The sequence below is a fragment of the Echeneis naucrates genome, chromosome 15 (assembly GCF_900963305.1).
Source record: "Echeneis naucrates chromosome 15, fEcheNa1.1, whole genome shotgun sequence".
NCBI lineage: Eukaryota > Metazoa > Chordata > Actinopteri > Carangiformes > Echeneidae > Echeneis > Echeneis naucrates.
Window position 1 is genome coordinate 18,910,112 of NC_042525.1, and position 24,663 is coordinate 18,934,774.

The 24,663-nt window shown below is 40.8% G+C and overlaps 1 protein-coding gene across 1 annotated transcript in view; it reads right to left on the reverse strand.

Moving 5' to 3' along the window:
- Positions 1–24,663, reverse strand: part of LOC115055162 (attractin-like protein 1) — a 114,859-nt gene that overhangs the window by 8,444 nt on the left and 81,752 nt on the right. Inside the window, exon 3 of the mRNA XM_029520687.1 lies at positions 6,699–6,813. Within this exon, the coding sequence (XP_029376547.1) occupies positions 6,699–6,813 (115 nt within the window). The remainder of the gene's footprint in view (positions 1–6,698; positions 6,814–24,663) is intronic.

Below are 24,663 nucleotides of genomic sequence, written 5' to 3' on the forward strand. Positions count from 1 at the left end.
GCTGAATAGGCAGATTAGTGCAGGAAACAGCGGCTATGCCTTGGTCTCTATTGACCCACTGTCTAAGCTTCATAGAGAGAGAAAGAGAGTGAGGCTGGAGTAAAGTGCAGTCCACGGTGCCTCTCTTTCTCTCCAACCTCAATAGCACTGCTGCACCAAATGGAGCTCAGTAAATCCAATAATACCACTGATTGAGTCCCATTTTATATGAAACAATTGCAACTGTAGGAGGCAGAGCATGAAGATGTAAAGCTGACAGGAGGAAGATGAAGTGAAACAGAGCCTGGTGGAAACCAAAATAAAACATCTCCCCTTCCAGCCCCGATCCATCTTTCCCTCTTTCTGTTTCACCAGGCTCTACTGTCAGTCTTTTTCTCTTCTTCGGTCCATCATGTCTGGCCACTGTGACTTTGAATCACTCAAACATTCACTCTGTGGTCAAGCAGTTCCACTCCTGTCAGCTGATCTCTGAGACAGGCACCATGTGCAAGTCATCCACTGCAATTTGGTGGACGATGGCTGTCAGCCACTCTGATTTTTTTTTTTTTTAAAGGGGGCATCTGCAACACTTGAGCTACGACACTTGATGTTGTTGATGTTCCTGCCCTCCATCATAGTTTCCCAGTCCAGAAATGTCAAAATACCTGCTGTCAGGAGAAATGATCGCTGACAGAATGTGTATGAACCTCCAATGACCTGACCCCTGCCATTGGTATCTCACACGGACAGCTGTTATGGGCGCTTTGATGCATCTATGCTGGTGGCAATTGTAACAGAGATTCCACACATTTCCACTTCCTTGATCTGAGATCAGTGCTGAGAAGAAAGGGTAACAGAAACCGCTGCTGCTGTGGCTTTTATTTCTTCTATTTTGAACATTGGGTGTTCTTCTCACTTCAATATATAGGGTCAGCTAATGGTAAAACCTCAAGGGAGCGGAGCAAAGAAGAAATGGAGAAAAACAAAGAGTGGAAACAGGAGATGGTGCGAGGGAGGGCGAGCTAAAATAAGCTTGCTCATTGAGGATTCCTCTTGAAGTGTCTCCCACTAAGGGTGGGCGGAGCTAGCCTGCAGTGACTTCATGTTCATACTTTCATAACATCAATGGAGGGCTGCTGTCTGACCCCACCAACAGAGTCTCCCTCGGGAGCAGAAGGTGGGAGGATGGAAGGAGTGAGAGACCACGGACGGATGATGTGGGCAATTTTTTTTTAGAATTTTTTAATATTTGTCTCAGACTTTTATGTGCTCATTGGTGTTTTTGAAGTTGCATCCCATGTGTTTACGTGCTTGGATATACATAATTTCTTGTGTTGGTACGTGTGAGCAGTGTGACAGACTCCCTGTTCCTCAAGCAAATACACACACAAGCATCGACTTCAGGCTTCAAACACCAGTCACGAGAGTTATTTCACTGAACTGATAAGAAAATGGACATCCCATGGGGAGCAGCCTGACTAGAGCTGATGAGCCTCTTATTGGTCCTAATTTCCTGAAAATTAGTCTGCTTCTGGTCTGATGAACCAATGTTCAAAACATCAGTTAGAGTAAGGTAGTGAGGAAAAAAAACAAAACAAAACCCGCTGTGAAAGAATTGTACATTTAAATGTGTTCCATCAATTTAAATTCTCGTTAAATAGATTTTCTCTTTTGTTACTGTAAATTGAATGGCTCAACTGCTACCAATCATTAGCAGTATCAGATGCGGGATATCATGTAATGATGGAAGTTCCGCTCCATCATTGAAAACGGGTACAAATTGGTGTCATTTTGGAAGGCTCTCTCTGACTGCCCATTTTTTGCTACTGTTTTTGTTTCTTTCCCTTGAAGAAAAGATTCAAAACCAGTGTGGCTGGAAGAAAAATGCTAGGCGTAACCTGTGCGTCATGCTTATGAGTGAGTAATAGATGTAAAAAGAAATTAAACTCTACTTTGTGGTTGTTTACCTCCATTAAGAAGACAAGCTGCAGAAAATATGGTCACAATCATCCTGAGTTAGTATCAGATAATGACCAGAGGTGTCTTTGCAGTTATAGTGAAGTTGGCCTTTGACCGTTTCAAAAAAAAAAAAAAAATATATATATATATCCATATAAATATTTGAAATAAGTTGATTCACAATCAGTGTATGAATTTGACCTCTGACAAGTGATTCTGTTAAGTTCATCTCCAGTGCAACTGAATGTTTGTGCAGAACATCCCTCAAGGTGGTGTAATAAGATACGATAATATATATTGAGAAACAGCAAGCAGAAAGTGTACAAGACCTTTGACCAGCAAAATCAGTTTGTCCCATAACATTTGAGTTTTGTCAAAATGGCATCTAGCTGTCAAATTTGTGACACTGGGATGAACCCAAAAACATTGTTTCATCTCTTGGCCCAGGGTCAACTCATAGGTTTTTCTATGGTGTAACTTAAAGACCCTCAGATAGACCAGGTTTGGGTCTCACATCTAACTCTAATCCATGTCACACAATTCAGACACGATAAAGTAATAGCAAAATGAATACAATGTCAACTTTGCTGCCTCTTTTTTCCTTTGCCAGGACAATAACTTTACAAAAGGAAAGAAATATTCATGATGAAAAATATCTTGCTGTGATGACACACATGGACTCACAAGGTGAAAACAATATCTGACACTACAGTGTGTAGCTGTTGACACCATCACTGCTGTTCCAAAGACGTTGCACCGTTAATATACGTTCTCAGGGTTTATATGTTCCAGCAGTAAACACAAATCTTTCTAGGAAAGCCTTCAGATGTCACACCCCATCTGGAATTGTTATCTGTGGAGCAGACTGAAACCTGAACCACTGAAACAGACCAACTGATCGGCTCAAGAACACAAACTCTGTATGTATGAGGGAATCATTTTCGTTTACCTGCTTATGTATCTGAAATAATATTCAAATGCATTTGTTGCTGTGCCCAATGTCTCAGTGAATACCACCAAGACTCAGTCCTTTTGTCCTAGATTCAAGTCTACCCTTTGCTGTACATCGTCACCTCTCTGATTGTTGATCGTAGAAACATTTGTTTTCTTGCCATATGAATACATACAGATACACAAGTATCTCCACCACTGATATTTCTTTATTTTATTTTCTGTATCTAGGTGTCAGTTGTAAATAAGATCTTGATGACAATGTGACTTCATGATTAAATAAAATCACATAAATTGACAGGAAAGGTATCCAAATCTATGACAATAACTTTAATAGAATATTAAAGAAATATTAATACATAGAAGTTAATTATAAAATATTAATTAAAAAAGTATCTTTATCCAAGCCTCCTGTAGACTGGTCTACAAGGTGAAAAAAAAAATCATTGATCAAGTTCAATGGAACGGGCTGTGGGGGTTTACTATATCAAAGCCTTATTTTCCACACTGTTTCCTGAACCTCCATCTGTTCTTAATGCACTTGTTACCACTAAAGCCACTTTTTTAAGGGAAAAAAAACACATCCTTAAAAAAACATCCTAAGTTCCTCTGGTGGCGGCTTTCACTTTTATCGTTTACTCACTCCCACTCTGACACTTTTCATCCCCCCTCCTCTGTGAGACTACACTGCCACAGTTTGGGCGTTTCAATATAAAGCTCTCTCTAGCTCCAGAATAATACAGAGTGCTTTGTTTTCCGTCTGCTGGGCTCGTTTCCCCTGTCAGGGGACTTGCATACAGTCTCCTTTAAAAGCACCAAAATTACCAACATACAAACTGACAGGAGTCTCCAAAAAAAATAAAAAATAAAGGGGTGGGGGGTGGTAAGAGTGTTTCTGTGAGTGAGCATGAGTCGACCAAGGTGGAAGATGAGCTGCAGGGAGAAAAGACTGGCCTAGTGCTGACACTGCATAACGCTCTAGGCCTCATTCAGGTCTGTGAGGAAGTGCTGCAGCCATTTCAGCCTCATGGTGGTTGGCTGCTGCCACCGGGGGATATTGTGTGTCGTCCGTCTATGGCAGCAACATGAGCTCAGACTGTGGAAAATCAGGATGTCTCATTGAGGGGAGCAACTGATCTGACAGTAAGTGTTGGAGGGAAACCAGGCAGGTCTGTCCACGTCAGGCCTTCTTTAGAGAGATGCCATGTGTCAAATGTTTTTCTGAATAATACATTATATGAGAGAATGGATAACAGACCGCACACAATGTTGCTCTTCTGTTAAAGCTACCTTTATTTTTTGGTACCTTGGATTTACATTTACAGAATCCACCACGCAAACTATAGGTGTACTGGTGGGGAAGCGAAGTGAGCAGTGAAGATGCCATTTGTGAGAATAGTATCACAGTGGCAGTTGCCCAATTGTCTTACTTGTTGTGCTGGGTATTTAGTGCCAGTGTGTGACTGTTTTTACACTGAATAAATATGCATGTTTGCTTTATTGCATTTTCTTTCCTACACATTGTTTCAGCGATGGTCCAGCTCATATGAATGAAGGAATTATAACATACGCCAACATGTTCCTATCTCTTGATGCGAATCCGCTCTTTCGTGCTTAATTGACTACAAACTAATGGGAAAAAAAGTTCAGTAGAACTTCCTCCTTTATCACACATGCATGAGTGTTAACCACAATACATCAAAGGCTGTGGCTGTAGTCCACGCGTGCCAACACACTTTTGGATTAGCAGGGAGTTAAGAGTCAGACGTCAGGAAGTTTACGGTTTAACATATAACAGAACTTATTCACAGTAATAATTCCAAATAACATCACACTGGATAAATGGCTGTTGTAGTCTGATTATTCAATAACACTCAGCTACTAAACTACAACGGGTAACACATGTAGTACAATATCAGATTAGCAATCTGGATAGCCTTAGCGATGGTGAAAGCTATAGCGGTAACATTTAATATATGCAGCAACACTAATAAATAGCGATAGCAATGACAATCACAATAACACAGGAACTTCAATCGCACCAGTCATCTACTGATCTTGAGGATGTGTGTGGGAGGAGAGAGAAGGAGTGAATGAGTGAGTGTGTGTGTGTGTGTGTGTGTGTGTGAGAGAGAGCAGTAAAGATGCAGTAAAGAGTCACTAGGTTGGACGTCTGCAATGACCAAGATGGCGACGGCTACGCACTTGTCGGAGCCAAGATGGCGGCTGGTAGCTGTATGTGGACGTGTGCGAGAGGAAGAAAAGGAAGGGGAAAGAGATCGCACCACAGTCGATTGTTACAATATCACTACACAACAGCCGAGCCGGAGAACAGAGTTCACAGATCGGGTATTAGTCCTTCAACTAATGATCCTTCACCGATCACTTGACGGCCGACACGAAATCTGTAGCACCAATCACGGAGCGTTTTTATTACCTGTGTGACGTCATCGGGGACCCCTGCTGAGGGCGCTGGCGTCCAGCCAATGCCCTCCTGTTCAAACTCAGAACCACAACCTAGGGGTGGATCCTGTGGTCGTGGCGCCATTTCCAAACAGGCAAACAACTCTGCTTCAGGAGGGCCCTGTAGGCCTCTTTATTGTTCTTTTTCGAGCACGTGGGATGCGATCCCAACACACTTATCTTTAAAATGACTCTTCATAAACCTGTGAGTGACATCATGGAGGCTACATCTGCCTTTATTTACAGTCTATTGAACATGTTTATTTAAATCTAGCCAATAAAATATTATTACACTGGTTAAACGTATCTGTGGAAAAACCAGCCCACATTGTATGAAGATAAGTTTTAGCCTGCACGTCACCAAATGTTTCTTTCCACGTTGATGCATCCTCTGGAAGCTTGTGTCTAAAATCCTTTCCTGGCAACAACATATTGTTCAAGAACAGAGCAAACAGACTCTACAAATCCAGACGTCAGACGTTTACTTCAGCGTTTGTATGAATCAGTGAATTTGATGATTACTCATGCAGAGCAGTGAACTGAAAATTATGCATCTGCCTCTGTTTTTCTAATTTCCAGAGTTGGACACAGACCTATAGTACTGAATTCAAAGAAACACGGGGCTCAACATATTACCTTTCACAGCCTTCTGTAGCAGATTTCTAATGATGACAGCTTGGAAACATCAAGACTCTTGATGAGGCCTCAGATGCCATCACATTTAAAGTGTGTTCATGAGGCTTTGTTCAAACCGTTAGAGCCGATTTGACAGAGCCGACATGATGGCCGATGGGAAGCTGCCACAGGGTACGCAAGAAGCACCAACTGCTACATCTGGAGTCTTTTCCAACATCACCGCAAATTATGGTGCAGACTGTTTGTTTATGCGTCGTGGGATTGACGTGGGATTTCATGACTCAGAAAGCTGACAGTTTACGACAGCAGTGACAATCAAAGGAAAGTGGAGAAATCACCAGTCAAGGAGTTGATATTTGTTACACTTAATTATAAAATGTCACGAGAGCTGCGTCTGACAGTGGGAGATAAATACCATCTGCTGATGTAAAGTAAAAATTATAATTTGCCCATGAAATTCATTACATTGTGCATCATGTCACTGAAAAATATGTGCCAAACTTAGAGAGAGCATAACAACGATGGACTGAGGATGACTTTGAAGGTGGTGCCAACAAAACCCAACAAGGTAGGGAAAGAACCATTTGACACGTTGACATCACTGTCCTTGCCTTGAGAAAGTAGTCTTCAAATTCTGATGTAACCAGTAAAAAGAAACATTTTGCGTGTGCTGTTTTCTTGTGTTGTGTGTGTACTTGTGTGAGTCGTACCGGACTGTCCAGGTGGAGGTATACCAGAAGGGACTCTTGGCAGGTACAGCAGCATTGTGAGGACCCCCGCTCTGCTCCCCCAACATGGCTCCATGGCTATGGGCTTTGGTGCTACCTGCGTATGGATAAACAAATACATGCATAATCAACACAGACTGGAGGGAAAATTAGAAACAAGATTTTGCAGTAAAAAGAAGGCCCGTTAGTTGTTGATATCTAGGTATATCATCTATGTGCATTTAGGAAGCTATGAGAGCAGCAGTCCAGTCCATTTGCAGCACTCAGTCAGAGCCTGCCCAACAGTGCCTGTTGCCACCTCCCAGTTCGTGGATGTGGACTGACAGGCAGCCTGTTGAATTCCTCCTGTCACTTAGCTGATGTAGGTAGAGGAACAGACAGGGGATCATTTTGTCTGTGAAGGCAGGGAAGAGTGAAACAAAAACTTCAGTGACAGATGCGAGCTCTCCAGTTCCCTCATGTGCGCTGCATTCTGAGAGTGTTCCACGCCTCTGTTGTTTTTAGTTCAGCAAAACACCCTTCTGGTGATGAGGATGAGTATCAACCTGTACTGAACCCCTGATGATGATGAACCAAAAAATACATTTATTTAAAAGAAAGAAGCTTTAAATATCACACGGATGGAAATACGGAGACCCTAAAATCGGCACTTTAGTGCCTTGCCACCCTTGGGAGGAATTATAGCTACTGTTTTTCTTGGGCATGATACCACAACAAGCTTTGAACTTGCCCACAATATGAGGTTTTTCTGCAGTTCTCCCTGTAGATCCTCTGAGGCTTTGTCAGGTTGAATGAGGAGGGAGCTAGGTCATTGGACAGACAGTCACACCTTTCCTGAGATCGTTGAATGGGTTTAAATCAGGGCTCAGGCCGTGAGATCATATTCGCAAAGTTGGAGTTGTTCCTAAGCCCCCTCTTTGCTGTATTTGCTATGTTCTTAAGGCTAAAGCTTTACGCTGTTGCCTATGCAAGTATCTCATGCCACTGTGAGCATTCACGCTTGCTGAACCTTTGCTGGAGAAATCCAATCTCTGAGCTCCACAGGCAGCTCCTTCCACTACAGATCTTCATTTTTGTGCTGATGTGCGTTGTCTGCTGTGAAATCGTCTATAAACACATGTATCTCTTCATATCACATCCAAAGCAGCTGCGGGGTTGGAATCCACTTGAAGGCGCTGAAACATAAACGTAGAAAAGGCCCAAATGTTTGCTTTAATACCCTTCATGTTGTTAATTATCGCTCAGTTACAGATTATCTCATGCGGCTTTGTTGCACCTTGCTCCTCCTCCACATCAGCAGCCAATAAAACCCCCAATGAAGGCAGGCCTGCATTTTAACAAATAGAATGCTAATGGACAATAGATTACTAAAATGAAACAGTTTGTTTTATATTTAATTATTTAAAACATCTTGATTAAATTCAAAAATGCAAAACTGAACTAACCATGCTCATATGTACAGTACCACAGAGACTCATTGTCCATAATGAGTCTTGCTCTATGTACCATATAATCTAATGGCTGGGATAATGTTTCCCTACATCTGAGTACACAAAGAGAAGAGTCATTGAGCTATTGATCAGGTTTGACCCTTAGGCCTTACTGTACCAAAGCGGTCACAGAGATGGGCCTTGTTTACACCTAGTATATATATATATACATATAAACATAAATATATATATTTGTTTTTCTTTCCTGACGGCTTCCTTCTCTTTTTTCTCTGATCCAGCCTCATGCCTCTAAGTGATGAACAAACCTGTCACTTCACGCGACAACTGTGAATCTCAAATGACACTTGTACTTGGGGAATTTGCTGTTGTTGTTACTAACCAGAAAAACCGCTATGTGAACAGTATAAACAACACAACTGTTTGTACAGCTGTTACTGTTTTTTTTTTTTTTTTTTTTTTTTTTTTTGCCGTTATTTTTTCATCTCAACACTTCTCCCACCATTGTGTGTCTGATGTTAAACATAAATTGTATTGACACAATCTCTTGGATGTCATGTTTATGTACACTATGTTTATGCATCCTTCTGTTGGCCCCTTTTATATTTCAGGAATTGCTTTCTTATTCCACAAAAAGTTGTAGGATGATCATCTGCAAAAATAAATAAATAAATAAAAAAATCAAACATCAGTCATTGATACTTAGATATTTACATTCTATACATATCTCATATAGTGATAATATAGTATAAGTATAAGTATTTTCATGAAAGTAATTTTGGCTGATCCTCAATTTTTCATACCCTATGTTATGAGTTTGAAGTTTAAGAGTTGGTTTTACATTTAGTGTTACAATTAAGCTTTGGCTAGTCTGTGCAGAGTTTAAGTGTTTCCTCCTGGTACTCCTGTTTCCGCCCATCGTCCTAAGACATAATTTTTGGGTTAACTGTTGGCACTAAATTGTCCGTAGGTCTGAGTGTGAGCAGTTGTTGGTCTCTGTCTGTCTCTGTGTGTTGGCTCTGTGATGAACCGACGACCTGTCCAGGGTGTACCCCCCACCCATAATGTTGACTGGGATTTGTTCCAGAACCCCCCGTGACCCAGAAACAGAAAAGTGGTAGAAGATGGATAGATGTCAGGGATAGGTATTTGGTTACGATGGTTAGGCGGAGGGTTAAGGTCTTCAAAATGAGTTAGGTTTAGGGTTATGGTGAAAAGCATCCTCATAAAGACAGAAGTGCAAAGGTGTGTGTATTTTAGTTTCTCTTTTCTCATGCCTGCAAAGCTTTTACCAGGATTTTGAGATTGTTTGCATGTGTGAGTTTATTTGCATTTGCCATATTAATAAATAAATAATGAGTCCTTCACAATAGAACTATTATTTATATCATACGTGATCTGAGGACTGTAAACAGTTCTCAGATCATGTTTTTTTTTCCGCTGCTATGACTTTTGATTTTGAGCTTTCCATCTGCTTCCTTTTTCTAATTCCTTCTTAGCAAGGACACTGACAGATTCTTAAGCACAAGTGAATCCTGACCTCTCAGAAATTAGGACATGAGAAAGAAGATGAAAGTTCAAAGAGTTCAAAAAAATAACAAAATAAATTTAAGGCACAAAGTCTCGACTATAATGTGTGCAATATTGACTTTCTCTTACTAATTTATTAACTTCATTATCTTTTAAACAGGGAATATGGTTTCAAAAACAAGGGATGTATGTGTACACGTGTGTGTCTGTTTGTCTGTGTGTGTCCAACAGCTCCTTTGATCTAAGATGCACCTGAATGGGTGTAGCCACTTCCAGCCATGTTTACATCGCAATGTTTACATCGCGTTTTACGAGATACTGTCTCCTCTTCGACAGTCACTGTCAGATCTGTAATGGGTAGAGGTGAACCTTCTGGGCCTTCAAGGTATTCAGTGAGGGCCTAAGAAAAAATATTGTTATAACTTTTGTACTACTAATGGTTTAATTTTTCAATGATTTCCATTCAGTCATTACTAGTAATAATTTCTTGATCATTGTTATTAACTTGGCATAATATTTCTTGAGAAACAATGGGTTAATACAGTAGAACGAGAAACGGATCAATCACAACTTTTCTTCTCATGGTATCAGGGTAGGCTATTAAATCAGCGATTCCTTCTGTTGGACCTTCGGTGGCTTTAACAAAAGCTAGTGTATTTCAGGTCAATGCCAGCATGAATTTGAGTTTCCCAGGTATTTGAAAATATCTAGGAGAGCATATATATGTCAAGCGACCTGCAGGGAGGGAAAAAAGACTTCGAGAGCAGGGAGATGGCGGGAGTGAAGAAGAAAAAAAAGACCATGTGTCTTACATTTTGGATACTCCTTCTTCAACATTATATAATAATAGGCGAAACTAGATATCATCCAAAAGATGGACCACCACCTGACTTGCCAGGATTGGTGCAAGCTAGCAAGGGCTACGATAGGCATTTTCAAGCTAGCAGCTACAGCTACTATCAGTGGCTAACGGGCAGCAGCAGCAGCACAAAACTGAATTTGTAAGAAGTATACTGCAGGCCTAAACCTACAATTTGCCATTAAGGCCAGTGAAAAATGGCTGAACATAACTTACAAAGAGCTTTTTCCTTTTCCCATTTCACCTCAGGAGGTGTTTGTGTTCTTTGGACTTTTGGCAGATATATTAAATCTACATTGAAATTCAATTGTGTCTATTGACATTTTACATTGACATTTTACTTTAATTCCAGCTAAACTACTATGTGAGGTCAGTGAATGTGTGACTTGCTTGTTTAATTTAGTTTTTGTCATTAAACAATGTCATGATAGCTAGCTTTGATTGTGGTTTTTTCCAGAATCGCCTTTGCATTTTGTGAAGCCAGTTTGGGCAAAAAAAACTTGAATATGCTGAACAGCCAGGTGACAGGGCTCTGGCTATCATTTGTATTGCTATGTTTAATCTTTTATTGCTACATGTGGTCCCATTGAAGGCCCAGGGTCTGGGTCCATGGTTCGCCACGTAATGGGACATAAAAATTAATTCATAGGTAAAGCGCCAGTCACATGCTGCCCTTTAGGTACACAAGATTCATAAATTGAACATTAAGTTAAAGAAAACACAAGCCATCAAATGTTATTAAAAATGCATTTTTTTCTATTAACTGCCAAGAAAAAAATCTTCCTGATCTTTAATATTAGCATAAACATGAAAAGATTTAAGCGCCTGAGGAGAAATTTAATGAAAATAAGAAATGGAAGAAAAAAATAATTTGGAGAAAACTGACTGATTGCTTTAGTGCTTGATTAAATTAATATTTTACCAAATCTGATTACGTTAAAGCCAAAATCATAAGAAGAATTACCTGAACACCAGAGCAGGTGTGGCTTGTCATCATACACAGAACTATCATATGCGCATCCTTGTCCTCCATCCTTGAGCTGGAGCTTCGTTTTTTTTTTTTTTCTTTGCCCCTTAAACTAGAGAATCAGCTTTGTCTAAAAAGCCCAGATTTGTTGTGTGTTTCACTAACTCCTTTTGGTGAACTCTCGGATCAAGTCAGGAAAGATTTGGCTTCGGCCCCGTGACTGGAGCGTTGTTGCTTTGCTTCTGTGTGTTTACCCATCAAAAATCATCCGCTGTCTTTCACTAGTGCCTAGGCTCACATCTCTGTATTGGACACTTTTATTGGCTCCAGTGGGTGATGTCACAGTCAGTCACCACCTCATTCAAAGGCTTGCCGTTGGCTTCTTGTAGGGCCAAAGAAAATGGGATCAATCCTGTCGTTTTTTTTCTGATCTCAGAGTCAGGAGACGTTTATTAACACAGAAGTCATTGTGTAAACTACATACATACATACCACAATTAACTCATCAAAACTTTTCTGCAGCAATGAGTGCGACATACTGGTGCATCAGTGAGCAGCTACATTAGCAAGACAGCCCCCAGACATGACACACTGGCTAATAGCAGACGGATTAGCTAAATGACAAATATCAGAGTAATTGCTGAAAAGTTCTTATGAGCGTGTGTGTGACTGTGTGAGTGCTCAGGATGTGCGTGTACTTGTATCTTAGAGTTTTGTGTCTGTGCCAGCGCAGACTGGGTGAGAGAGAGTAAATGATGAAACCGAGCCAAGGTAATGTGAAACATGAAGAGCTGTCTCTGGCTCCTTTCTTAAACTAATCACAGCAAGTGTGCGCGTCTCTGAGTGAACAAGGGGGGAGAGGAGGGAGAGAGAGATTGTAAAGAAATGAGAAACAACGTGTAATGATGGAGGATAAGGCAGAGATAAACAGAAGGGGAGAAGTGAGGGTCAGTCAGCATGGATAGTCAGGTGGGTGGAGTGGCCATTTGAGTCAACAGTAAAATGCTGCTGAGCTGTCAGTCCAGTATAAAAGCTTTCTCAGCTGCCAGCTGCTAAGTAGAGCTGAGGTTCTGACCTGACAGAGAGAGAGAGGGAGACGGAGTCAGAGATTATAGTCTCTTGCTCATTTTATTTATATTTTAAATATCAAGTGCCACTTAAGCCCAGACAACAGTTTTTGCTGACTGTGCACAATCAGAAATTGGCTCCTTGGCAATACTAAGCAATTTCAGTAGCTGGTTCTATGGAGGATTGCTGGAAATCATCCAGAGAGCTTGTTGTTTCACCCTGCAATTTTATAATGGTTTGGTGCCAAATCACTCACTCACTCATCTTCATTTGCTTCTGTATCCAGGTCGCGGGGCTGGTGGAGCCAATCCCAGCTCACATCAGGCGAGGGGCAGGGTACACCCTGGACAGGTCGTCAGTCCATCGCAGGGCGAACACACAAAGATAAATAGAGACGAACAACCACTCACGCTCACATTCACACCTACAGTCAATTTAGAGTCTCCAGTTAACCTATACATGCGTGTCTTTGGACGGTGGGAGGAAACCCACATGCAAACTCCGCACAGAAAGGACCCAGGCTGGGAACCGAACACCCAACCTTCTTATTGTAGGGCAACAGCCCTAACCTATGCTGCTGTGCTGCCCGTGCCACATCACTTGCATCTTTTTATGGCCGTAATGTTGTCTGAGTTACATATAGATCACATGGCCGGCCCTAAAGACTTACTGTACAGCCAGCACTACAGTCAGTGAGCGTGTTGACTCTCAAAGACACAAGCTGAATCTGAGGTTTGCTTTATCTAAAGATACTGGAGCAATCATTAGCTTCACACCAGGAGTCATCCTCAGCAAGATGCTGCTGCTCTGACTGCATCACATCATCTCTACACATCTGTGAGCTGGTATTTGACATGAACGTGAGCTATCTGAGTGCTTCCAAGTGTCGATGGTTTCCGAGGAGCAGAGCAGTCTCTGTAAGTCGCGAAGAAGCGGAACAACCAGGACCACGACAGTCAGTGGGTAAGTTCTGTATTGAAGTCGACAGGAAAATGACCCTATCTCTTTCTTGATTTATTAGCTCAGTAAATGCTTATAAATTTATGGTCTCAGTTCCTTGTTTTAAGTCTTCAATACAACATGATATTTTGTTTTGTTTTTGAAATAACAGTCCTGTCATGGTTTATGTTTTTGCTTGCTGTTTTGTTTGGCCTGTCCTGTTGCCCTCTGTCCTCCTGCTCCCCCTGCCCCTCCTCCCTGGGTTTTTTTCCAAGTGGGCATTCTGCTCTCCTCCTTCCATGGCTGAGGCGGCACACCTGCCCTGCATTACTGGCAATCAACCCACTATATATACCCTCCTCAGACATCTCTTTAGTGCTAGAGTATCCTGCCTGTTTGGTCAGTGCATGTGGTCATGCCTGTTATATCCCAGTTCTCTTGTGCCTGTTTTTGGTTCATGTGTTTTCTCTATTTTTCGTTCAGGTAATGCGGTGTGCCTCAGTCAGGCTTGTCTCTACCTCAGCCTTGGTTCTTCTTGTGATTATTGATTCAGACTTGTTTGTTCTGCCTTGCTTTTAGTTCTCTCCTGCTATTTGCTAGGTTTTTAGAATGTCAAGCTCAGTCTCTGTTTCCTCTTTTGGTTGGACTTTGTGTAGGGTTACTGGTATCTACATCGACTATTTCTGTTGGACTTTGTTAGCTGTAAATAAAAACTTTGTTTTACCTGATCTTTTCTACACTCTCATCCTCCACCTTGGCTACCAAATATGGTTTCTACTGGTATCAAAACAATAGCTCAGAAACCATCACATTCAAGATATCACTGAGAGGAGAGGCTTGAACAACTGAGAGGTGACCAATTCCCTAAAGATGGGACAAACTATCAGCAGCTTAATGTATTATTTTTGCTAAGCGATTGGATTTTATGAGTTTCTGATATTGAAGTGACACAATAATTACAATATACAATAAGTTAAATTGATTTCAGACTCTATTCCTAATCATACTAGAGAGTAGCGAACGGTGTGTGTGTGAAGATTGAAATTACCCCTGAGTTCTTTTTTTGCATCAATATGTATCTCATGTAGAGAATAACGTGATACAAACTTTCCAACAGCAAAGAGATTTTTGTTTATTTTAACATCAAAGAAACCAAGAAATCCAGAGGTAATTTTACCTCAGTTTCATTTGAGTTCATGCTTCCATCTGTTTGCTTTCCTCCTTTCATTTGTCAGAAATATAAAGAAAAAAGGAGGAAAAACTCTGGGACGTACTGGTTTAGTGAGGCCATTCAGCAAAATGTCAGTCTTGCTTCTTTATTTCATGCCCTCTCTTCAGTGTCTCTCCTCCTCTCCCATACTTTTTTTTTTTTTTTCAATCCACATCTTTGCCTTTTTTGCTCTTGTCCTCAAATCACAAAAACAATTGTTGCAACACTTGTCTTGTTTTTTTGTCCCTGGTATTAACAAAGTGGTCAGTTGAGCAGTGTTTTATGGGTGTGGGGTAGTGCTGCAGCAGAATGATAGATGAATTACCTGAGGCCAGGGGAAACTGAGCCAAAATCTTGTGTTCCTCTTGTTTGCTACTATTTTTATTTAGTTTTAGATTTTTATTTATTTATTTTTTGTCTGAAGCTTTCACTGAGCCTCTGCTCTGGACGTTGCTGCACAACATCTGTAAATTTTACATTTCTATTCCAATTATCCAAACAAACAAGTCAGTAACTGCTGGTAGGCAAGCAAAGCATGAAAACCCATTATTCCCCTTATTGAATGATTGATATCCATAGGAAACATGAAGGCTGTTTTGTCTCTACAGGTGAGCTTTATTGTTGACCTGTCAAGGGTTGCACTCATAATTGTTAATGCCACGTTATAGTAGTGGCTTTAACAATACAAAGTCATCCAGGACACACGGAGTAACCCATTCAGCTGAAGCACCTCTAGTATTACTGCTTGTCAATGGCAGTCTTGTTTTTCTTTCCAGGTGACTGGCCTCAGTGATGGGCCTTTGAGTTTGGAGAATGAGATTATGTCAACAGGTTATTGCCTCATGAAATTCAGATACAGGAAACATATTGTATCATGGGGCCAGTGGACCCCCCCCCCTCACAAAAAATAAATAAATAAATAAATACATATCTAAATAAATCAGGAAGAGGAACATCACTATTTATGGGTTTGCCATCATTCAACATTTTTAGCATAATGTAAGTCAATTATTTCTGGTTCTACTGAAATTATGAATGTGCATCATGATGCATTCAGCTATCAGCTGATGAGCTGACACAAATTTGTCAAAAGACTTAATGCCAGACTTCTTGTGGATTCCCCTACAAAGTTTTAGTGAGTACAACACAGGTAATGAGCAACTTTGGACGTAATATGAGCAGTTATGATATTTTACAATTCTCCAGTTTGTCAAGCCTTATTTTTTTTGGAAACTATTTGCCTCATTTTTTATTGCTGTATTTGGCAAATTTAGAATTTAAATGTTAACGACATCAAATAAAATGTGAAAATAAAGAAGGCCCCTACGTAGCAGATTCTCAAGAGTATGAATTACCAAATATATTTACTTTTACAGAATGTATGAAGAGGCTGTTATAAACCTGATGAAAAAAAGGCCAAAATAAATTTGACGCAAAGCAAAATGAAATAAGAGAAAGGACAGGGGAAAGTGAAGAACATGGGATCCCAAGGAGAGAATAAAGAGGTAGATTCAACAAAAGTCACGTCGGTAAAGACATCAACAGCAGCACTGATATGATGGTTATTTAGGGTTTGGTGAAGTCACACCCTGACTGCTTTTTTAAAGCAATAAGGTCTAAATCGTAGATTTAACTGCACCAGTTCAACAACAACACCAACAACAAAAAAAAAAATCAGAATAAAGAGATCAAGAAAAGACAAATTAAAATACATTTTTTTTTCTGATTTTGGTCTATCCTTGAGGGCAAATCCATGAGCCTATCAGAAAACACATCAGTTAAGACAACTCCAAATGAAATTCCTCTCAGAGGAACTGTAAATCTAACTAAATTACAGTGGGGTGAAGTAGAACATCTTCAGAATTCAATGTGGATTTGAAACACGGCTCATGTCTGAACGTCATGTCCACGATTACTCGAAACAAAGAAAATTCCCAAGGTTGTTTTTATGATGAACTGACTGGGCAAGTACCAAGTGCAGTACCAATTATCTCACAGTGCAATTTAACAATGTAGTTGAAGGTCAGAGGATAAATGCACACAGGAAAATATATGACGGTGTGAAGAAGCATTTGTGAAATCCCTTCAGTCTAAATTCTCTGCTTTCCTCTGCAGCACTCTTCCCTCATTGTCCCTGACGATCTTTGCTGTCAGGCCTCTCTGTCCTCCCCATCAATCCCGCCTCTTGCTTCACCTCTTCCTCCTAATGACCCCTCTCTCTCTCCCTTCCTCTCTTTATCTGTTGCTCTACATATCAGTCTCATTTGCTCTCCCTGTTTTTGTATGTCACAAACACTTTCTCACTCTCTCAAGATGACATTATCAATCCAAACAGTTGATCACTTCTTCCAGCCTGAGTGTGCATTGCTGGGAAAAGGCAAAGATTTGATGATTCATTGGTTGGAACGGTGCCAAGCCATGAAAGGTAAAAATGGGTTTAACTTGGCTGAAGTTTGATTCATTACCTGGCTGACCTGTAACTGTGTTATTTCAATGGCCGTATATCTCTGTGTTTAAGCTCACAGTAGAATTGTAGTGTTTGAAATCCTGATAAAACAACAATTATATTAAAGGTGTCATATTGTATAAAATACAAGATATAAGAATCAGGTCTAGGTTCTGTATTAATACATAGTGTTACAAGGAAACAGTCTGTATTCAGAATCCTTAAAAAGAGCCTTGAAACCAGCTCTCAGGAATTTGGGGCTTTGTGATGTCACAGCAAAACAGTCACTGCCCTCAGCCATGGGCCAAGCCCTGCCTCCCTGGATCCACCATCCAGCTTTTCAGGATTTGGTAATATATACTTTTCTTTATCTATATTGTTATATAATTTTCTGAAAAATACACGTATATGTACAAATACAGGTATTATTCAGAAAATAGTCAGCCAATGAGAAGAGAGGTTTAGCTCCTCTCTTCTCATTGGCTCACTTACATATGAGCTCCAGAGAAAAGGCTGACGATGGAGATGTAAAACCACACTGAGATGGTTTTTGGCTCTTAAACCAACAAATATATTTCCTTATCAACATGAAAACTTCAAATAAAATCCCAGAGAACGGTAGAATATGGACCTTTAGACCTAAAAGGAACCATATTGAGTTTATATTTAACCCAGACAGCTTGATATCTTTTAACCAAACACAGAAAAAGAGAGGAAGAATGCATACAAAAACATTACGCTGAAAGTGTAAAGTTACAACAAAATAATTTTTTAAAGCGAAAAACAGCCACAAGAAGTTTGATATCAGGTGAATCTCTTAAAGTAATGCTTGTCTTATCTTTGTTCAGTAACAAAGCCTCAGGCAGAGTCTCAGCATGCAGCAGGATCTTTGTTACGCTGATTGCCTGGGTGTTACACTCTTAATTCTTCCCCGCTCAGAGTGAAAAAGTGATGTATAAACTGATATGTGGGTTTGGTCTTCATAGATTTTTATCAAAACTAAATCTACCATTGAATTAAGATCCTACTTTATAAAGTTACAAAGTTATGTACCTATGACTTCAACATTAATTGTGATATCTCTTTCAAAGTGGCTGATTTATGTGTGTACTGTGGATGACCTTGCATTAACTGTTGGTCGACTCAGGTCAGTGCTCGAAATCACACCTTCCCCCTTTTTGTTACTGGGCTACTTCACTCCTCCTTAGTTAAACCAAGGTCCCTTTATGAGACTATAGAGACCTGATTGGCCTTAGTCCCTGGTCCCAGAGTGGCGCCCTGTAATAAATTAGTATTAAACTGAATTCGTTTGGCCAATCATAGCTCTCTCTTTGTGAGTACAAAATTCCCAGCTCATTTGATCAGCGGTAATCTAACAAATGATGCCCCAGTTAAATTGTACCTGAACAGCACAGATTAAAAACATGTTGAAGGCATAATTTTCCAGGGGAAAGCAAACACCTCATGGTCATTACAGGTAACCACTGTTCCTTGCTCTCTCGCGCTCCTGCTCATCATCATCGTTGGCATTTAAAGTGGCTTTAAAATGACACAAAGTGCTCAATGATGAATTGTGAGGCTTTGAACGGCTAACTCCATTGACCTTTCTGTCAAATACATGTCAAAGCCTTTTATATATACATATAGGAAGACACACACACACACACACACACACACACAAGTGCTGCACCACTCTCTGACCCCTGAGGTGTGGAGAGTGCCCCCCTGTTGTGCCCTCCTTAGCTGATTAGACTGGCCATGCATGTCAGCCCCTGCAGGGCAGAAAATTGTCGTGTCCAATCCTTTCTCCATCCAAAACCTCTTTTTCCATTTCCTCCCCTGTCTGTGTCTGACTGTATCTGTCGCCATGCTCCACAGGGAGCCTGCTGGATTGAGAGGAAATGGTGCTGATCAGGAAACGAGACAGAGTGTACGCGTGCGTATGTGTGCGTCTTTATATGGCAACATAGTTTTCCATTTCTGAATTTCAACATTTTTTCATTATATATCTGCAACAAGCACCATGCAGTCGTAAGAGTATTTCACTTCTTTCACATTTTGTCGAATTGCAGCTTTGTGCTAAAATCACCATAGACAATACCCATGAATAATTCTTATGGTATTGTATATGCATGCTTCTCCACCACAATGACGCCTTTTGACCCTCTTCATTGTAGGGAAAACCTTTTTCACTCTCACATTGAATCCTCTATGAACACGTTGGATGAGGCTCTTTAATAAACAGGGAAATGCTGTCTATGTTCATAGGGCTGTGCTGCAAACGCTTCCTTCTTATCTCTGCTTTCTGGTTACATTTAAATACAGCAGTTAACTAACCATGTCAGGTCACAGGACTTTTTAACTTTAGCTGTACCACATGTTCACACTGAACAAACACACATTGTGCTGCTCCAACAAAACATGAAGTTCGACTCAGTTCATTATTTCACTGGAACATTTTGTAAGGTTGTACTTGTAAGCTTGTACTTTTACATGCTTTTCTTAAACGTGATAACGTATATATGACAGAATTTTCTGCGTGCTAATTTTTGTGCCTGCCAATGCTTATTTATGTGTTATTTCATACACGGTTCTCTGAAAGAAATTCTCATTTAGATAAATTAGGTTAAAAAAAATTAAGATGTAGCAAAAGAAAAAGGGAAAAAAAAGAAAGAAATATGACATTGGCATTAATATTCACACCAGTGACTCAGTCCTTAGTTGAAGCACCTTTGGCAGCGATAATAGCCTGTAGTCTTCTTGGGGAAGATACAACAACACACCTGTATGTGGTGATTTTCAGCTGTTCTGCTATGCAGCTCCTGTCAGGCTCTGTTTGGTTGGATGGGGGACAGTTTCAGGTCTCTATTTAGAGGCTGGATTGGGATTAGGTCAAGGCCACCCTAGGACATTAACAAAGTGAACTAAACCACTTATGTGTTGTCTAGAATGTATTCCTGGCATAGCATTTGCCACTTCATTGAGGATATCTTGGTACTTTCCTCAACCCATCATCATTTGTAAAAAATAATAATAATAATAATTCTGCACTTTGAAATGTTCTAATGAGTAGCACATCATTCTGCTTGCTCTCTCTCTCTCTGTGTCTTTGTTGAAAACAACTTGGACTTGCAGCTTCAGGATCTGGTCTCTTTCACAAGTTTATATTCAAAAGTAATTGTTTTTTTCCTGAAGCAGGCTGAGGATGAGGATGTTTACATATGACAAGCTGTGTGTTTTGCCAACATTAGACACACTTTTACTGCAATGCTGACAGCTGCTGCTTTATTTCTGAGTAAAACCCAGTTCATAGACACAGTCTGTAAAAGTATGGAGCCTGTTTTATAGAGACAAGCTCATACCTTCGATTAAAACCAAAGCTGCAAGTGTGCAAACTCTCCTTCTGAGAACCCATGCCCTGCACTCACAACCTCTGACCTTTAGATTGGCTTGCGCTTCCCTTGTTGTTGGGGTGCTTACAATGGAGCCATTTTCCTATCACCAGTTAAATAAGTGGGGCAACATGGAGTCATAGGGGTTTGCACTGTTGCCCCACAATAAGAAGGTCGTAGGTTCGGTTCCCGCCCTGGGGCCTTTCCGTGCGGCGTTGATTAATTGGTGACTCTAAATTGAGTGTGAATGTGAATGTGAGTGGTTGTTTGTCTCTGTTTGTTGGCCCTGTGAAAGACTGGTGACCTGTCCACCCCACTGTCGCCAAATGTGAGCTTGGATTGGCTTGTGACCCAGAAATGGATAAGCAGTAGAAAATTAATGACTGTATGAATTAGTTAATTAAGTGTGAAAGTGTAATTTTCCTTTTGGACTGTGCTGATGGGAGGGGGTGGTGGGGTGGAGCAAGCAAAGGCTTTGAGGTGTTTCTAGGAAAAAAATTATCCTTCTGACTGTTAGCAGTGAGAGGAGATTTCCCAGCACATAGTGGTTTCTTATGCCTGTAATCAGAGATCCAATGGCACATACGCCATGATCCCTACCTTCTCTTCTCCTCCTCCTTCACTTTCCACAAAGTGTTGTGCCTCCTGTCTCATAAACTGCTGTCATCTACAAGTGGTAAACAAGTAAACACTTTGTAGTCACTGTGACAGCCTCTAGCAGAGAGAAGCCAAAGGAGGGAAAGATCAGATGAAGTGGAAAAGGAATGGAAACAAGAACATAAGTCAAGGAATGTAAAGAGTGGTAAGAGGGAGGTGGTGAAGGCAGAAGACAGAGTAAAACAGTAAAACAAAAAGAGGAAAACAAGAGATGAAAGAAACTTCGAGGAAACAAGCAAAGAGATGAGTGGAATGAGGGAGGAGAAGAGAGAATGAAAGAAAAACTTTGGAGATGAGATGAAACAGATATGACACCACTTGGAGAGGACCTGAAAAGCAATTCAAGGAAATATGGTAAGAAGAAAAATATGTAGAGAAAAGGAGAGACAGAGAGAAAGAAATTACAGGAATGAAGTCAAAGGAAATAAGAAGTTAAGAGCAGAAGAAGAGGGGCTGTAAGATGGGAGGAAGAAAACAGGATGAAACGTGGAACAAAAGAAGAAAGGAGGAAGAGGAAACAAGAAGGAAAGGATGAAAGGAGAAAGGGCATGAAGATAAATGAGAGAAGGTTGTGGAGTAAAGAAGAGATAAAGGGAAAGCTGAGGAAACATGCAGGAAAGGAGACTAGAGGAGAAGAGATGAGTGGAATAGAGAAAAGCAAAGATAAAAGACATGAGGAAGATAGGAGGAAACAACTGAAGGAAGTTGCACGAACCGAATCCTGAAAGTGGAGGAGAATAGAAGAGAAAGGGGTTAGAAGAAAGGTGAGACGGAGGAAAGGAAATGATAGGAGGAAATAGCAGACAAAAAGAAACGTGAGAAGCTGAGGGATGGCATGGAAGAAGGGAATGGGACTTGGGGAGGGTTTAGATATGAAAGAGAGGAGCAGCGAGGAGGACACGGTCAAAGGAATGAAACGAAGAAGGATGTGCAGAGCAAAGCCGCCGAGACAAGATGGAAAGAGGAGAAGAAAACAGGGGGGGCGAAGATGACAGGACTAGAATCAGGAGAATAAATGAGGACTGATACACACACTCTCGGCACTAAGCTGCACCCCTGGGAGTCAGTGCCATGGAGCTACACTCCCTATTGGTGGGAAACCAGTCGGCTGCTTGTCAAGTGAGCAGCTCACTGCTGTTTGAAGGCTCCCAGAGCGCAATTGAGATCGAGTGTCATGTTGAATCAGCCTTTTGCTCCCTGAGTCTGGATGCACCATTACACCAAATTATTTACAATTTTCATCTATTAGAGTGTTAATCTGTGGATGGATTGTGCTGCCTCACATATTCACATGCACACCATCTGCCTTCCTGCTAACTGCTACTCTCCATCTTATCCTTTTATCTCCTTTCATCCTCAGTCCTCCTGTAAATCGTGTCTGTCTGAATCACTCTCCTTTATTGCCCCTCTCATCTCACACATTTTGGCTTGTTGTGTGAGGGAAGAGCCACTGGTTCCAAAATATAGTTTTTCTATGGCCGTGACAATAAACCAAACAAATCAAATCACCAATAAAGCAACTCTCTTATTGTCTTTAATTTACTCTCACTGCACTTTTGCAAAAATACACAAATCGCGCATAATTAAACTGAAGACAGGAATAATAATCTATCAGGCTATAGTCCATTCAAAGGATAATGTCATTAAGTGAGTGAAACTGGAAAAAAAAGTAAGGCTGTACAAATGCAAAGCAATGTCATCATACAGTGATGTTATCAAAACCGTTATTTCTAGTAAGGACAAACTGAAACTGATGTAAGGCATTTTTAAAATTTCTCTTTTTAACTTCACTTTAAAATGAACGATGTGTGCCTCATTTTCCTAATTTCCTCATGCTGACCCAACTCAAGACTGCCCTCATTAAAATTCAAAGACAGATAAACAGGATCCATGTCATCTGTTGTTTGTTCAGACAGTCGAACCCGTGTTTAGAATAATCCTGGTGATAACTTCAACCACAGAGCTGACAAGGTCATCATGATCAGACACACTCGCATTGTTTGTTTTGAGGAGAAATGACAAGCCTTGTCCTCCTCAACACACTGCTGCTGGCTACGCTCCAGCTTCCACTCCCCTACTGCTTTCCACAGCTACACATTCTGCTTTCAAAAAAGAGAACTAGTCCACATATCCTGTATTAAAGATGGAACGTAACCTCCATGACATCAGCCGCAGGTTTTTGAGGAACAATGTCCAAGGTGGTGCGCTGTTGCCACCTCGGCAGCACCCATCTGCGTGCTAGTCCAAAAATGAGCAAAGAGGTACGGTGTATGTGAAGATGAACTACTGGAGCATGAAGGTTTGTGTCAAGTACATGCTAACCTTCCTGTCACTCAACGAGTCACACCGTCATTGACACTGAACTTCGAGCCTTAGTAAAACATAAAGAGGTGGGTTTACCTGGACGCAGATATCTTGAAAGAGGAAAATATCAAGAGAGGGCAAAGCAGCTTTTTGTACAAGACTGTAAACGTGTTTATTTCTCCTGTTCAATTGGACATTTTAACACAGGGGTCATTTGGGATTGACTCAGTGTTGGAGCCACCCAGCTTTTACTGGCTTCATTTTCCGTTATTATGATTATTTATTTATTTTTTTTTGTCAGAAAAGGCAGAAACAAATTCTGTTGCTCCTCATCTCACCGCTTATCCTTATTCATTGCATTCACTGTTCAATGGGCTGAACTGCATCACGTGTCTACCAAGTGCAAATGAATATTTAATTAAAAGAAGCATATGAGAGGATTACCAGTGTCTATGGAGACAATGAGACTGACTTTTACCCTTGGATTTCATTCTGCTACCTTTTCCTTTTCTTCTCCGCTCAGGCCTCTCCCTCTCGCTCTCTTCTTTATCATTTCTCTGAACTTGCTCATCTCTTGTATCTGTCATTTTCCTCTTCCAGTCCTCAGAGCAGGACAAGGGATCACATCTTCATCTCTACGCACCTGCATATTAAGCACATTATACAAAAAACCGGGATGTTGGGGTGTGTGCGTGTGTCGGTGTGTGCACGTATATGTGAGATGGCAGTTGTGTCAAATTTCCATTTTAATCAGCAGACCAGTGAGCGAACAATCCTATTACGGCAAGGGGAGGACAGAAGGGCCACTTTACAACCTTTCCCTGTCTCCTTCTCTCCTTCCATCCCTCGTTCCATCCCCCCTCTCCGCAACGACAAATTAATCATCTCTCTAATGCCTCATGAAAGACAAACTTTTTTTTTTTTTGCCTCTTCTTAATTTGGGTGGTGGTGGTGGAGCATGTCTGTCATTCACCCTCCTCCCCCTTTTCCAGACACGCACACACATTTTCTGTGTCCTCTCCACTTCTCCTTTCACTGTTAGTGGTGGAAAGATGAATGCGTTTTCCATCTGCCAAGGATATGTAGTTGCATCCATAGGGGAGAATACACACACAAATATCCACCTG